The following is a 16,936-nucleotide window of genomic DNA, read 5'->3' on the forward strand; positions in this document are numbered from 1 at the left end:
AGTTTAAAACTTGGCTGCTGAAAAGCATCGACAAATGTTGTCAGTAAATCAAATCCAGACACCAAAATACGAAGCAAACATGTCATGAGAAGTACAATACAACTTTCAGAGTTTTGTGTATTAAAATATTTCCTGTTTGCAGTGAATCCTCAAATCTCCGATTTGGATTAAACAAACAAATAAACATGTAAATATTAAGACCAAATCCAGAATGTGGACGAGTCAAACAGAACTAAACAGAGAGAGAACAGCGACGCTGGTAGCGGCATAATTCTACAAATTCAGAAGCAATGTTGGTTAAAAAAGTGGCAATATGTGTCATTTATCATCATTATAATGCACCTCATGGTTCACGCTAAAAAGAAAGTATTTTCCTCTGTGATGATTAGGGTGTAACAGGGCGTTCAGGCAGTGAGTGCTTGCTGCTGCCTTGAAATGTCGACGAACTATATTCAGAATTTCATTAGCAGCCAAATAAAGCAGAGAATAATATGACAAATTTTGATAGCTAAAGACAGCACTAACCTGATAAGCACACATTAAAAAGCTGGTGTTACTCAAAGATATAGTCACTTTTTTGTACATATTTATTCAGGGAGGTATAGGATAGCGTGGCTAATAGCTGTGTGCTGAATTTGAGACCTATTACATTACAATTTGACACTACTTGGACACAATCAGATTGAATTGAAACGAGTCCTGACTCGTGTTTCTATTACCTGAATGCCTCTCTGCCATTTAGACTATTTTTCCTGATTTTGTCACTCTGCCACTCTCTCCGTGTCTTGCTGTATCAGCCAATAAAAGATCAAGCAATTTTTCTTTGCCTTTCCTTTCCCCTATCTCCTTGCCATCTCCTTACTTACTCCCACCCTCTCAGCTCTCTTTCTGTCAGTATTTTGGTGCCTCCCTCTCAATTTCCTTTTTTTCCGTTCCTTTCCGTCGTACTGCCAGTATTTAGGGGCCCGGTTAACAAGCCATTTAAGTCCCATCTTCTCTGCTCCCTAATCACACTGTCAATACTCGTACATGGCTGTCACTCATGCGGACGCATTAAGGCTGCCATTCCCTCTCCGCTCTCCTCTTCCCTATCCTTTCTCTGCTCTCTCTCTCCCTCATCTCCTCGTCGTCGCCGCTCCCCTGCCTCCTCTCCTCTCTACTCTCATCTTTCTGTCTCCCGCTTCCTTTTTCTCCCATTTCCTCTCTGCCCTCCCTCCCTCTCGCCCATTCAATCTCCTGCTCTCTTCCCATCTGCATACACAGAAAGAGCGAGACATCTTGAGTCTTTTCATGTGATCGACTGAGAGAGACTGCAGTGAAAACTGTTTATCTTTTCATAGAGATGCGATGTGCAGGATCTGCTTATTAATAATAATTTGCTGTAAATCAGCCACGATGATACATTCCAATATCCGTCTCACATTTCTTTATAAACCCCAAGGACCTGCTTGGTGTTTTAATTTGTGTGAATGTGGGAGCTTGATTGCCTGTAAAATATATTGCTGATGTAACCGTCAACAGTATCTTGAGGGTCGGAATAGTGAAACGAGGCCTTAAGAACAAATCCCAGTCTTGCCAACACTGCCTGACGTTGTGCGCAGCGCTGCTGTTCGGCACTGGAAACCTGCTGGATGTCACGTAGCTCCGCGTGAACGGTTTTTGTGCTGATGCTGCGTCTAAAAGCAGATTTGAACTTTGTAGTGACAACTGCAATTCAGGACAAATCATTTTTGTCACGTTAACTGCTAACACACTAGCCACTCACAAACCTGCTAGGACTAGTCAATAACTTCCCAGTCTTAATTCACTCTGTACAGTTTTGTTTAGTTAAATGATGTACAAAAGATTGCACATCATTTGCTATCTGTTTATATTTGTATTATCTTCTATTATAACTGTCAGTAAACCATTCCTCTTTTATGGAACAGTTTACAATGCCTTTGATAATGGATGTTTAAATGAAAGTGGACAGCTAAGCTATGCTTCTGCCATTTTGGACTCTACAGCTCTCAGTTTCCTCTAAAGTTAAGACTGTCGTGCATATGTATTGGTCAACAGCACAAACATGATTACCAAAGCTCAATTTGTACAGATTAAATTAAGTAAATTGAAAATACTTGATTTTGAGTTTCAAAAACTGCTTTGTCACAGTCTGCTGGTGTCTCAGAGATACAAGGTTTCCTTTGGTGCCTCATACATACATCCAACCTATGCTTGCCCCCTTTTGGGAAAAACAAGTTCCACTCAACGAAGAATTTAATGTAAAATAGCAGAACAAATTATTCTAAAAAAAACACCTGAGTTTAATACGATCTTCTCACTCAGTGGCCAGAGGTGTCCTACCTGGACATAGTTTTACCTTACTGAGTCTCCAGTTGAGCAAATCATAGCTGAAATATTCTACTTTTCAGTCCTGCTCTACAAATACTGTAACTACCAATTTCACTGTGCTCTGACAACTAACCAAGCAACACCTCACTTTATTCCCCTCATACAGCTTTGGGGCATAAAGCATTTCCATCAGGATCTTTTTTTAAGGACATAGCAGTGATACAATTCAAGATCACTGTTTTTGACATTATCGTTGGTGCAACTAACTACACATCAACTCTCATCGAGTTTTTCATTTAAATTGGTTAGTTTAAAGTAGAAGTTTGGAGAAAAGTCTCAACTTCCTTCGGTTGACTATTGTTCGTTTCACCGAGAAAGGGCTGTAGTCATGAGAACCTGCTGTGATCTGATATATATACATAAGGTACCTCAGGTTTAGGCATCAACATGGTTAGGTTTAGGAAAATATCTTTTTTGGGGTTAAAAAAAGACATTTTACGTAAGTTGGGCTACTTTATGTATGTTACATAAATGTTATGTAAGTAACTAATGTTACTTACAAAAAAGTCAACATTGACTTTTGCTTTTCTCACGGACTCATATGGCATGTCCGGTGTTTGTTTCATTCAACCACTTCCTCAATATGCAGGCGTGTCTCTCTTTCCACTTAGTCACGTGTCCTCCTTCTTTGACCCTGCTCGTCATGGTGCCGATGCTAAAGGCCACTTTGTGTGTGTATTTGATGCCCAAGGGACGAGAAGGGACTGTAACACTTGTGCTTGTGCTTCTGCTACTGTGACAATTAAATTCAGTAAACGTGTATTGAAATAGTTTGACTGTTAAACTTAAGACTCAGAGTGTATGTATGAAAATATATCTATGTATCATTCCAGAAAGATATTTGTCAGAGTAGTGCAGCCGAGTTGTTGTGGCTTTAAGCTGTAAAACTGATAGCAACTGTTTTAATTTACCATCAGTAAATATATTGGTTGTTTAGTGGATTCAGACTGACTTTAATTGCTTGAAATTTGTCATTAATGGCAATATGCAGACGACTGCGTGAACTAATAAGTCTGCTTCGCTAGCTCCCTCCGTGTCTCCCTCCTCTCCTCGCTCTGTAGTTCTTTGTCTGTTAACGTCACGTCGCTAATCAGCGTGAGTGTGGATGGGTATCCAAATGCAATCACAGACAATTATGCTCCTTGCTGTGCTTGTGTGCGCGTGTGCATTTGTGTGTACATTTTAGTCCATTAGGAAGTGACGCACTGATTAACTATCAACTCTCAAGCTGCCCGACTGCCAGTCACACCAACAACAAACACAGCAACACTCCCTGACTCCCTAAGACAGAGAGACACACACACACACATGAAAATACAAAAATTGCATTCTACACATTATGCACTCAGGATACTTTTCACAGTCACAGTTGCAACAGCCTGATAAACTGCAGCTAATTCAGTTAAATAAAATAACTTAAAGAGTGCGGGGACATGTTTTAAATGAACACCTTTCCTCTGCTGAATAAGGACAACATTTCTGAGTTCCTGTCAAACTTTTTAAATTGGACTTACCATTCTTGCTTTTATTTTAGATTCCTGTATAGGTTCTATTGTGCAAGTTCAGCTATTTCAGCCTCACTGTGTCTTGTTCTGCTTGTGTGTAAACTGTGCAGCCCGGTCCATCCTCCAATATGCTGACCCAGTTGTGCAACATGCTCACCCACCATCTGCCACACTCTTTTAGTGTTATTTATATATTATTATGGTGATTCTGCTACATCAGGACACTGTGAAGAGATCTAATGAGGAGATGCTGTAGTTGGTGAGATGGCTTGTGTTCTCAAAAAGGCAGTTAGTAAGATTTGTGCTGCCACATGGAACTAAATGACGATACTAAAACACTATATGTCTGTGGGGGTTTGATGATGAGTCAACACCAACTGTGTGCAGAGATTTTTGGATTTCATAAGTCACTTCCTGGTTTTGGGGTTCTTCCTAAGTTTTGGAACAAAAACTGTCTACTCACTGGCATTTCTAGAGCACCCACTTCCCACAACTCACACATGAGAACATAGCTATTCCCCAACTGCCCAATCATGCAATGTTATGAGCAACTGACTACAACACAATCAAACCTCTGGAAGTGAATAGGACACCTTTTCAAATATGATCTTACAGTCTTGTTATTTCAGTTGTCTCCACAATTTTAAAGTGTGCTTTATCAGCTCTTTACTTCTACTCTACTAAGATCATTGCAATCCAGTCAAATAAGTCAACTTTTATTTTTTTGGTTGACCCTGTCAAATACTAAGGGGTGATATTATACTGGACTTTATTATACCGAGGAAGGTTTTGAATAATCTGCTGCCTTCATATATGTAAAAAAACAAAAAGCAAAACAGAAACTAACTACGAACTTGAATATTAAGTTGAATTTACATTTAACGAAGTCACCTAACAAGAAACATTATATCTAATACACTGTACAGAGTGCCTAATAAACTGTGCATAAGTGGTATTTTACATTAGCTTTATAATTATTCGATTAAATGCTATTTGTGTAGATTATTTAATAAAATTTTACGAAGAATATCTCAGTACTACCACCACGTCACAAATGTTCAAATCCTACAAATTCTTTCTTGAAAGCATTAGTTTGAATTTTCGGTAAATATTCCTATAATCATTAACTATCTTGCTGCTCTTTTTCCACTGCAGACATTTTGACACAGGTGTATTATTGATGGCTGCATTCTACTTAGGGGAGATCCTGTATTTGTGTTCACTGTCATGGGGCTTACTGCCACTTAATAGAGCTGAGCCATCATTAATACGCTTGTACATTCCTTGCTGTGACAAGTCAAAATGTCTGCATTGAAAAAGGTCTATTAAATGAAGATCAAGAGATAATGATTCATTTTTCCATATCCTTTAACACTCACTAAACCATTACACTTCGAGTGGTTAGAGATTGATTTCAAGGCCACTGAAAATTAGCAGTTAGCTCATGGGCGAACTACGTTATGACAGTTGAGGTTAGACATATTTACATGCATGACTTTGTATCTGTGAAGTATCCTCCTCTCACTTGGCTGCTCCTAAAGGAACAGAGACACTTTGAATGTGCTTTCTGCATGAATAATCCCAAGAACTTCAAATGCCTATCAATAATTACGAGATCAGGATCTTAAGAGAAAAGGCCTCGAAATGAAAAGATCAGGATAACTGTAGTCTGTTGAAGCAATGAATTCCTCAGTGTGTGCTATTTTGACCTAGCCTGGTGTTACTTGTCTATTCTCACAGCTTACAGTTTCAGATTTCTTCAATTTGATTAAAGTTAAGGAACCCTGTTCACCCAAAAATTTCCTCAGCAACTCTGAAAGGTAGACCAATCAGTGAGCAGTGTCCATGGCTTTGAAATAATGACGTTAAAATCAGTCTCGCATTTTTTTCTAAATACAGTTGCGGATGGAGTTTTGGTGCACATGGTGGTCAACACCAATTGGTTAAAGGCTGCCCCAAAGTTTCAAAATGAAGTTTGGGTAACTTTGAGGGAGGAAGCTGAGTTTTTCTGACTTATGCTGCTTGCGTAGCCCAGCCAGCAGTGCCAACATGTACATGAATGCACTGAGCGTGACCTTCTGACTCCTAACCTCCCCTTCGGTTCCCTCTGCCAAGTCTCTCCCCTTCTAGCACTCACTTGATGAAACAAAAACAATAAGCGGTCAGATCGTATTGTTATCGTATTGACATAAGAGGGTGACTCATCTGGAAGCTATTAGTACTGTTCACACACTGTAACGTTGGTAGTTATTGTAAACTTGAGAAAACTGCGTGTTTAACATTGCTGTTCATCATCACCCTTTGCGTGTCAAAACATCGTGTTCAGTGACAAAAATTGCTCAACGGTCATCTGCCCTCTCGGCCCTGCTGGTCTTTGTTGCCTTTTCCAATCGGTCGTCCTTGGTTCAAGTGAAGAGAAAACCTTTGTTAATACTATCGCACTCACAGCTCTTACAGTTTGCGCTGGCGACAGCAGCCCTCAAAAACTGCCCTTACTGAAATTCATTGCAGCAGAATGATTCTGTTTCTGTCGGCCTCGGAGGGTATTATGAGCAAAGGCACCACCAGACGCTGTTTGTTCTCTGCAGCTCCGTTTTTGGTCCCTGCTGACCATATTCTCTTGCACAGCTAATGCAGACACAGTGTTGGCCTCTATTCCAAAACATCCTGTGCACTCTGGGATGTCATTTTCCCTCTTGAAAACATAGCTAGTTGCAGCACAAGTGAAAAGAACAAGGTATTGTTTTCGAGCAGCATAGAGAGGCTCAACCTCTCCATCCAGACAGCTCAATTAGTCCGTGGTTCTTCTGGCCACCAGCCACCTCATTGTACGTGCCAAATAACGGCGCTGGTGCCAGAGGAACAACAGATTTTGCAGCTGCTTCAGAGAAACAGAGAATTTATTGAGGAATTTATTGCTTCAATTGCCAACATACTGTATACCATCAACACCGAGTAGATGTCCACATAAAAAGGGGCACATTTTGGCAGATCGTGAACAGGCCGAGATAACCTTTTCTCTAAAGTACTGCTACTTTAATAACTGCTAAATAATTACTTGAGATGTGACAGATAAACATTTATGGTGTAGTTAATAAAACAGCACCATCTCTCTCATAGAGGTCTACCAAAATAATTTCAATACATTTTTAAATTTTCCTGAGGGAATTACTGCACCCAAGAAGGTGCTGCTTTTGTTTCCTTCTGGTGGATGTCTTGTTTAGCAATGAAACTCTGTATTTCTTAAGTGGTACACATGTAGTACATTGTGATAATGAGTCTTAGAGAGCTCACTGAGCAGCTGTTGAGAGTAATTAGTATTTAATCTGAGAGAGGAGAGTGCTGTGAATATTCGCACTTTGATCAGCGCAACCAGCCCATCTTCTGTCCTCTCATTTCACTCTCTCCTGTCTTCATTTATTTGTCTCCTCCTCTTTCTCCTCTTTTTGTCTCTCCCACTTGTTTGTACTCCCAAAGGAGGAGAACCATTTTGCATCTTAATGGAGGAGAAAGTCCCTTTTGGTTCTGTCTGTCTCTGTTTGTTTCTTGCTGTCTTGGTGATGATAACTGCTTCATTACGTTATTGTTTAATAAGTATAATAATATTTTCAGACTAAAGGCTAAAATGTGCCACACAGACATAACTGGTGCCCTGCGGAAACTTAGGCTCAAGAAGAAAAAAAGTGTTGTTTTACTTCCAAGCACACCTTTGACATGTTTTTTTCTTTTTGCAGTGATTTATCTGTGGTTTGTGGTGATCTCAGGGTTACAAAGCACTTTGAATGTACTACAGAGGATCTGTGGCAGCAGACATTCACAGTGGAATACAACAACAACAACAACAACAACAACAACAACAAAGTTTTCTGGAAATTGTAAGGAGACAAGCTGCAAAACAGATGCAAAAAATTAACACCTTTTGCAGACATGTTGGGAACATAACATCGGGTCGGGAAATAGAATAACAAGATACTTGACAATTTAGTGTTTTGATATTTCGGTGGTTTGGAAAACAATACAACCAACCGCTTTTGGTGCCACAATGCTAATCAGTGGAAGAATGGGCAGGTATCCAAACGCAATCACTGGCAATTACAGTCTGTGCCATGTGTGTTATTCCATGTGAGCGTTCGTACATGTGTGCGAGTGTGTATGTGTTTGATTAGCCAGAGCCTTGCTGATTAGTCATCAATCCTCATGGTGCCAAACTGACTGTCAGTCAGACAACAAGCAGAAAGCAACAACCACATCCTTCACTGTCTGTGTGTGTGTGTGTGTGTGTGTGTGTGTGTGTGTGTGTGTGTGTGTGTGTGTGTGTGTGTGTTGTGTGTACCTTCACACTAATGTGTGTTACACAGACTGCATGGTCACTTGTGCTCCTTCATGCTTGGCACTGTGCACATTTGATAGTTTTCTATGGTATATGGTATATTCTGTGTGCTCCATGTTGTTCAGCACAGTTAGAAAAACAGAGCGAGAAGTGATGGAGAGAAAAGCTGTGGGAGAAGTGGGGAGAGTGAAGAGGCAGAGAGCCAGACTGAAGCCACGGCTTTGTGCAACTAATCTGCACAAGTAAAAAAACAAAACAAAAGAAACATTTACTGACTTGTCGTCTTCAATTTTGTCTATCCTCATAAATTATAATTAGTATGAGCTGCTGCTGCTCCTATTTGTTTGTTCCAGACCTGCGTGGGATTAATTAATGTGCAAATACTGCTTTGTGGTGTCATGGTTTTGGTCTTTCTACCCTTTCAACCGTGAACTTTGCCATCCATCTTTGCTTCCTATGAGACTAATCTTTATTATTATATAATATAGCATAGTATATTAGAGTTTTCAACAAACAAGTCATGATTAAATTGACTGACATGAGCAGCATTCACAACATGGAAAGAGGTTAAACAATTAAAATTTTGTTGATATATAAAAAAAAATATTGATGACGAGAATATTTTATTTTACATATGACATCATCTGACTCAGCCCTGATATTGTTTCTTCTATCCTTGCTTCCTTTGCTCCCTGCAGGCCTTGCCTGTTGCCTCACTCTCTTTGTTTTATGACAGTTCAAAGCTGATTGTGACAATGCCGAATCTCGAATTGTCATGGCAGGTGACCCATTGATTTCATCGCTGTCAGCCATGGCTCCTGTGATGCCTGCCACCGCAGAGGGGATCAAACAACAGGCAGGTAAAGCAGGTAGGCAAGAAATCAGTCAGACAATAGACAGAAATATGGGAAGACTGGCAAACAATCAGGCAGACAAGTGACAATAGACTTCTGATTTAAAAAAAAAAAAAGACTGGATACCAAATCCATGTTGCAAAAACTGGTGCCACAGAGTGTGTAACCCGGTGTCACTTGATTTATTCTGGTGATCAAAGCTCCATTTATTTTGCTTCAACAACCTATCAAATGAGAGACACAGGAAGTAGGGGGAAAACATGCAGAAATAGGAAAATCTCAATTAAAAGAACGAGAGAAAAAAACAAAACAGAAATAATGTTATTCTCTTGTGAAGTTCCTTCGTTTAGATGTGAGATGTGTGTGCAGTGGAATGGAGCAGAGCTGATGCAGCCTTATAATTACCCCAAACAGCTTTTGGAAAGCAGAAACATTAAGTGACATGAACTGTGAGCCACGCAGCTCATACATGTGACACGAAGCAACACTTTGCTCGCTGATTTCAAAGTGTGATTCTCTGCTCGCCTCTATTCTTTTGACCCGGATGCGGTTAAGAGACTGCTTTACCAAGATTTCTTGGCAGTGATCTTTGCACCTCACGATCCTTCATGTGACAAAGAAACGCAGAGAGCATAACAGGATGTATAATGGAGAAAATACCGAATGTATATGCACTGACTGTAATCAGAGATTCTTCCTTCACTGTTGCTTACTGAAGACTTATCTGCAGACTAATGTCATTTTATGTGTTTAGGTTCATATAGTTTGTCAGCAAGACATCATACAGTGTAATACGTGAAACATACATGTCTGGAAACTAAAATAAAAAAAAAATCTCTGCCTTTTTATTTCCTCCTGTAGTTTGTTTTTATTTTCCTATCTACTCTATCAGTGTGACGATATTCAGGGAGCTGTAGCAAGGTGTTTCTTACACGCACGTAAGCTCTCTCTCCTCGCTCTGATTGTCAATGAGGGTGCTCCGTGACAGTACATATCTCTCAGTTCTCAGAAGCAACATCAGACGCTTCATTTTGCCGTTAGACTTCAAGTAGGCTGCATTGCGCTGAAATGGGATGAGCATTTATATTCGGTAAACATAAGAAGAGGAACAGTCAACAAAATTTGATCTTCAATCTACAGCCTAATGTGGGTTTATCTTCAAAAGTAAAAGCCTTTTTGGTATCAGGTTCCCCATACCCTTCATGTTTCAGGACACCTGCTATGATACTTAATCAATATCTCTTTGTGGCTCCAGAAGGTTTTAGGTCATAATAGCTGTGACAGCTACAAAGCATCGCTGCAGCATGATTAGCTGCTGTCTAGACCTAGATCTGATGATTAAAGGTCTATTTTACAACACCAGTCTGCTACATAAACAGCTAACTTAACATATTAAAGGTGCCACATTGTATAAATTCAGATTTCCATTTGTTTTGTCAACATAAAGCAGGTCACGGTGCTTTATACTGTGAAAGTGCCAAAATGCTCAGTCCACAGAGAAATGCACACAGCACCATTTCAGCAACTGAGCCATTTGGATTTCTATACATTTGTGATGTCACAAACTCAAAGTCATGTCATATGTCCACCCACAGATCGGCCCACTGTCCAACCTTTTATGAGGTTCTGCCGCTGAGCTGGCAAGCGACACAACTGAAGAAAACCTGTGGTTGGCCTAACCTCGCTTTACTCAGGAAAAAGTCAGCCAATCAGAGGAGAGGGTCCTGGATATCAATATGACTTAACACACTGAGTAAAATAATTAAAGCCATCAGATATGTTGGCAGGTGATGCATTCAAAAGCTTGGTTATTTCTGATTAGGGCAGAACGGTGTTGGGCAGTTTGAGACAACACTACCCTGTCGAACACAGCCACTGTGTCTGTTTGCTGGCGTTGGCATGGCTGCCTCTCCTCCTGCCTCTCCTCACCAGCTTCAGATTGCCTCTCCGGATTCACCAGCAACACACCTGCGAGCTATCAACTCATTAACCCATCATGCTGACATACCCCAGTCTGTCATCCATGTTCCACTCGATCGTTGAGTAAAACACAGTAAAGTGTGCTTGGCTGCGTAGAGTGAGCTCGAAGCAAATTCCTTCTGTCTGATACTAACATGTATTTCCTTGTGTCCAGGATTTCTTTCCTGCTCAGTCGCTGCCTGACTCATCACAGCCACTCACACCATCAGCTGTCTCTTCTGCTCGTGCCAGACACCAGCTTTGCCTTCCCACAACTCACTCTGCCAGATCTGCTCACCTCACACCACTGGCCACTCTCTGCCTGCCCGGCCTGCCTTCCTCACCTGCTTCATCTTCATCTTAAAGTAATGATCAATTAAAACCCCTCCTTCTGATCCCCAGCTCCAGTGTTGTGCTTTTGGGCCCATGTCCTGCCAAAAATGAACACTTAAAACCACAAAAATATCTTGTGAATCTCAAGAATGAAAGTAAAACCCTGGGAAATTGTAAAATATGGGACTTTTAAATGTCAATCTTCATACCTATATCATTTAATGCTGCAACAATCAAAAATGTTTACATGAAAGATTATGTGTAATGTCAAAGATGTCATTCATAGATACAAACCCATAGTAAATGGTAAATGGTCTGAACTCATATAGTCCTTTATCACCTTAGCGGTCTCAAAGCGCTTTCACCCACTTGGCGGCAGAGCAGCCAAGGAGGGTGCTCGCCTGCAATCAGGATTAACCTGGCGTTCAATGCCTTACCCAGGGACACTTCAGCATGTAGAGGATTTGTGGACTGAACCGCCAATCTTATGATTAGTGGGCAAACTGCTCTACCATCTGAGCCACAGAACTATGTGGCTCAAATCTATGGAGCATTTTAACATTTGTTAACTCACTGTTTCGGCACATTTAGTTAGTGGCTAAATGGTGCCTGTTATTATTGTGAAAAGACCCAGGTGAATAATGCAGTGGAGGTGGCAATGCTGGGTTTCAAGGGAAAAGGTTGTACCAGCTCAACATTTGCTACAACACAGTACAACAAGATGGAGCTAAATGCTGCATTGGCCAGTCACATTCATACATACATCCCTGGTGAATTACTAACATGAGTATTTAATGGTCACAATGACAGATAAAATAGTGTCTGCCTTGATATCTTTCCAGAGTTCTACATCTTTGAGTGTAACAAAATCTTTGGCATCTCCTCAGCCTTTAAACCCATTAATCTGTTAAGCCAAATTAACTTTAGTGATCATATCTCACCTCTCGCATACAACAGGACAACACCAAGTGGTCCCCAGTGTTATTTTAGCACAGGACTAGGAGGTGTTGGTCTGTATCCTCAATAAGGTCTTCAAACTAGGAAAACACACCCCTTGTGCTGTGTGTAGACTCCTGCTGGTCACATACAAGATCTCAGGAGATTTTTTTTTGAGTGCACTCTTTCTTCTAAACCCCCCAAATATTAGATGTCATGACCCATGTGGTTTGCGTTTATCACAGAGAGAAATATGTATAGAAATAATACATGTATGACCTACAGTATGCATGAACACATGAATCCTTGGCAAGGTCGTGGATACACACATACACAATAATTGCACAATACTCGTAAGTTTTTTTTTTTTCACCCTTTTCTACCTGCAGTCATTTGTACACATACACACACCTTCAGGTTGTGCTGTTATTCATCAGTGCACGCTAAATCATACCCGAGGCAGCTTAAGCTCCCCAATAACAATCGTTGGAGGGTGTTATAAACAAAGCTGAGCCCTTTTCTCGCCTTCCTGCCTCTTTTTCCTCCAGGCGGCTCTGCTGTCCTCTCCTCTCTTCCCCCATCTCCTCAGCTTTTCCTTCTTAAATCCTTTGTACTCCTGTCTCTTTTTCTCCCTCCTCTCCTCTCTTCTCCTCTCCTCTTTCCCCTCCTCCTTCCCCTCTCTCCCTCGGCTCTCCTGTTGCATCCTGGATCCATCTGTCGGGAGGAAAAGTAATAATGGCGAAGCTTACTAACAACACGAGGACGGAGCCAGAAGCACACTGCAGGGTTTAAACTGGATCCAGGTGTAATGCCTGACTACCTCACCTTCACGTTTTTCTTAACACCTATCATAACAAACAAACAGGCAAATAAACTGAGGGGTTTGTTTGGCCTTTTTTCCTTTTATCAAACACCTGTGAGGAAAACTGAAAGGTATTACAACTTGACATTATGTAAGCAAATATTGCACCTGGCAGTGAATTATTTTCTTTTTTCCGCTCTGGCTGTTCTGTGATTTTTCTGCCCTACTTTTTCATGATGAGATGCATGGAAGTTTTTAAAAGAAGGCCACTTGAAGTTGTTTTCAACCTTGAGTTATTCTGGAAGTCAGTACATGCTCACTGTCAGCCGTTCGATGCAGTGTTCCTAATCAGGTCACAACTCCTTCCTTGGTCAGTAATACAGCAAAAATATCTGTGCGCAACGGCCCTGTTTTCACCTCGGCTTCAGAATCAATTTTACTTCCAATTCTTTCACAAAACAATTTTTGACCCATTTTAGCAGGTAAAGTTATTTCATAAATGTCTGTGGTTAAAGGCACTGCACCCTGACGTTTCTGGATGCAGTGAGGCTCTAGTGTAAAGGCTGCATATGACCTGGTTCCCTAAAGCGTAAGGAGAAGCCTTACCAAAGAGGACTGATCCCTTTTCCAAGAGGGACAGGTATGCTGTGGGTGCAATATGTGCAGTGCAGATACAAGCAGCAGTGATACATATAGTAAAGAAATTACAATACTAAAGCTACTTTGTAAATGTGTTTCTTGTAAACAAAGTTATATTTACATCCAGAGTTTCTCACCAAATTGCAACTTTTGTCATTCAAGTTTTCCTCTGTAAAAGAATCGTTCGTTTTACTATTTAATTTTTTTTTTTTTTTAATTGTATTGAAACCTACACTTAACAATAATATAAAGACATCTCTTGTATTTAATCCCATTTTTCATGAGCTGAAGTAAAAGACGTAAGGCTTCTTTTATGCACACAATAATTATTTCTCTTGCATTTTGTTTAAAAAAATTGCACATTTTAGAGAGGCCTTTTTTTGTTCCCTGGCCAAGGCACACCTGTGCATTAATCCTGTTTAATCAGCATGTAGTTTGCGCCACACCTGTAAAGTGGATGGATTATCTTGGCAGTGAAGTGCTCATTAACACAGATTTTAACAAATTCGTGAGAGAAATAAACATTTCGTGTGCATGGAAGACGTCTTCAATGTTTTACTTGAACTCATGAAAAATAGGATCAAAACAAAAAGAGATTGTGTTTGTATTGTTGATAAATGTACATTGTTTGTATCAGTGAGTAATTTTCGGCCTGCCTTTAACTGACAGATTGCTACAATTCTTGGCGTGCGCCACCACGAGCTGGCCCATGATTGTGGGATTGTGACAAACCATCCTCTACACTCACCGTCTTCACATTCCATGTTAGTAAAACATAACATCCCTTCATGTCACACAGCTTCCCAGAGCAACCGCATCCACCATTGTAGTAACTATGAAGTGTTGTCCACAAAGTCACTTTAAATTGAATCCCCCAAATGGCCCCACGATTCAAAAAGGAGACTCCTTCTGTAGCTTAATCTAGTCTAATACTCTTAAATCACGTGAGAATAAACTAAATATGAGACACTTACTTAAGATACTGAAATATAAGTATAAATACTTTAACAGACAGTCGGAGTGTAGGATTTTGCTGATTGAACACAAGCATTGAAATATAATATGTCTTAACTTACTGGTTTGTCTTGTTTGACAAATGGAGAGGGTAAAAGGTTTCATTCCATTATCTTTCTGGTAAAGAGGGTGGGATTGATTTTCTGAAAAAATAATATACTGGTCAGAGGAAATAATACAAAATGAAGATTTATCAATCTTCAAATGAAAGTGTTCACGCAACAGACTTCTGAAAAGTAAAGCCAGTTCGGAAGTGGCTGAAAACTGCAGTACTAGCTCCAAAAACCTCTTGTTCTAAAAGACCCCCATTCAAAAAGCATCAACTTCTCTCACAAAATACAAAGTCAAAAAAATGTTTTCAGCAAGTCATTATGGTTTCATGAACTAAATTCCTTCATTTTGATCAGTGTTCTGATTGCCCTTCTGGAAATAATCCCATAATTAATTAGATATATGACCAAAATGAGAGTCATGTTTGGGGGCATGCCTGATTTGATTGACATGTCTTGGGTGCAGTCAGGCTTCTGATAAAGGTGGGGAGTGCAGTGTCCTCAGGTTCCCAGTTAGATCCACCTCTCACTCCTCCCCACCTCTTACAAATATGGTCACTTCTGGCTCCCAAAATCAAAGATGATGATGGTCAAAATGCCAGATTGAAGGTTTCAAAACAACAGTTCGCAAACCAGTGGGTGACATCACGGTGGATTGCTGCTTGGTTCACATTGTGAACTAAATCCCTGTATTGAAACCTACAAGGAGTTAGGCTTATTCTTGCAAAGGTTCCCTTTATAGTTCATACCTGATTGAAAAGTGTTTATCAGCTTTTGTCAACTTAAACTAACATAAATAATAGAATCATGAAGTTCAGTAGAAAAACAAAGATTAACAAAAACGTAAAATATCTTTCAGTTTGATATTTACTCGCTGAATCATTCTTGTCTGTCGTTCTAAAATATAAAAATTTACTTTTCTTTTGTTAAAAATGTCACAAACTGTGATTTGCTTTGTTTGGCTGTTCCTATGTTCCTATAGCAACAGAGTGGCAATGCTTTTTTGCCAGTTTTCATCCCGTATTTTATTACAGTGGTGGAAAAAAAACAAAACACAATATAAAAAGGGAAAAGACTGAGGGAAAGTTGAGTGGGAGAAAAATAAATGAATAGTGCAGACAAAATAGAAGCAGCACGGAAAAAAATCTATTACTTTTTTCTCACACTGATAACTGATATTTTCCCCTTCGTTTTAGCCATGATGGAGGAATAGACACCGTGTGTTATGTGACTCACAAAGAGCCCAATTACAATTAAACACAAGGTGGGTGTTGTGTGTGTGATGTGTGTGTGTGTGTGTGTGTGTGTAACAGAGAGCATGTTCGTGCTGAGCAGGTACAGCTGGTGATATCAGCGGGGAAATCAAAGTGGTGCCGCGCAGGAGAGCAATGACCTGCACACTCACACACGCACACACACACACACACACACACACACACACACACACACACACGCACACACGCGCACACACGCACACGCACACACACACACACACCTGATAGTAATAGCTTTTCAAGACACATTGGACACTTACCAGCTTCTATTACAATGGGGTACTATTCTACCACAACACCTTTCCATGACAGTAGAGCCTAATGGAAAGACAGCTACAATAGTTGTGTGTGTATGTGTGTGTGTGTGTGTGTGTGTGTAGACTAAAGCTGCAAATTATAAAGCCTACTGTGTAGGTGTGTATGTGTGGGCTTGGATTACTTTGTGATTATTTGGTGCTACTTCATGCTTTGTGTGTGCTTGCTTCTAATTTCTTTATACATGCAGTATGTGTGTGTGCTTATGTTTCTTGTATGTTGGTGTGAATCAGATCATGATTGCTTCCCTTCTCTTTAATTTCCTCAGTGTATACGTTGTGTGTGTATATAAATAGAGCGCAGCCCGTGAGGCGGACATAAACAAGTGTTCTTGTTCTTTTATTTATTCTGTGTACCTTTCAATTACATTGTTTCTTCAAGATCTCATACACTTGAATGCAGACACGCACACACACTTAAGGATGCTGTCGCAAACAGCAACAAAAGGTGTATTCACGCTGACAAATTTTGCAATTTCAGTGAAAGATTGAGATTTATGAGTGCACAGAGATAAGAAGCGAGAACAAAAAGAGC

The 16,936-nt window shown here is 40.2% G+C and overlaps 1 protein-coding gene across 1 annotated transcript; it reads right to left on the reverse strand.

The window, feature by feature from the left end:
- Positions 1-1,053: 1,053 nt before the first annotated feature.
- LOC138191596 (octapeptide-repeat protein T2-like) lies at positions 1,054-14,513 on the reverse strand. The gene is made up of 4 exons (XM_069138498.1): positions 14,498-14,513; positions 12,834-13,022; positions 1,577-1,707; positions 1,054-1,251 (listed from the first exon to the last, which is right to left on the reverse strand). The coding sequence occupies exons 1-4, from the start codon at positions 14,511-14,513 to the stop codon at positions 1,054-1,056; spliced, it is 534 nt and encodes a 177-aa protein (XP_068994599.1).
- Between the last annotated feature and the right edge of the window lie 2,423 nt (positions 14,514-16,936).

Source organism: Embiotoca jacksoni, unplaced genomic scaffold (assembly GCF_022577435.1).
Source record: "Embiotoca jacksoni isolate LCO1_2020_lvr unplaced genomic scaffold, fEmbJac1.0.p SCAF_8, whole genome shotgun sequence".
In the NCBI taxonomy this organism is placed as follows: Eukaryota; Metazoa; Chordata; class Actinopteri; family Embiotocidae; genus Embiotoca; species Embiotoca jacksoni.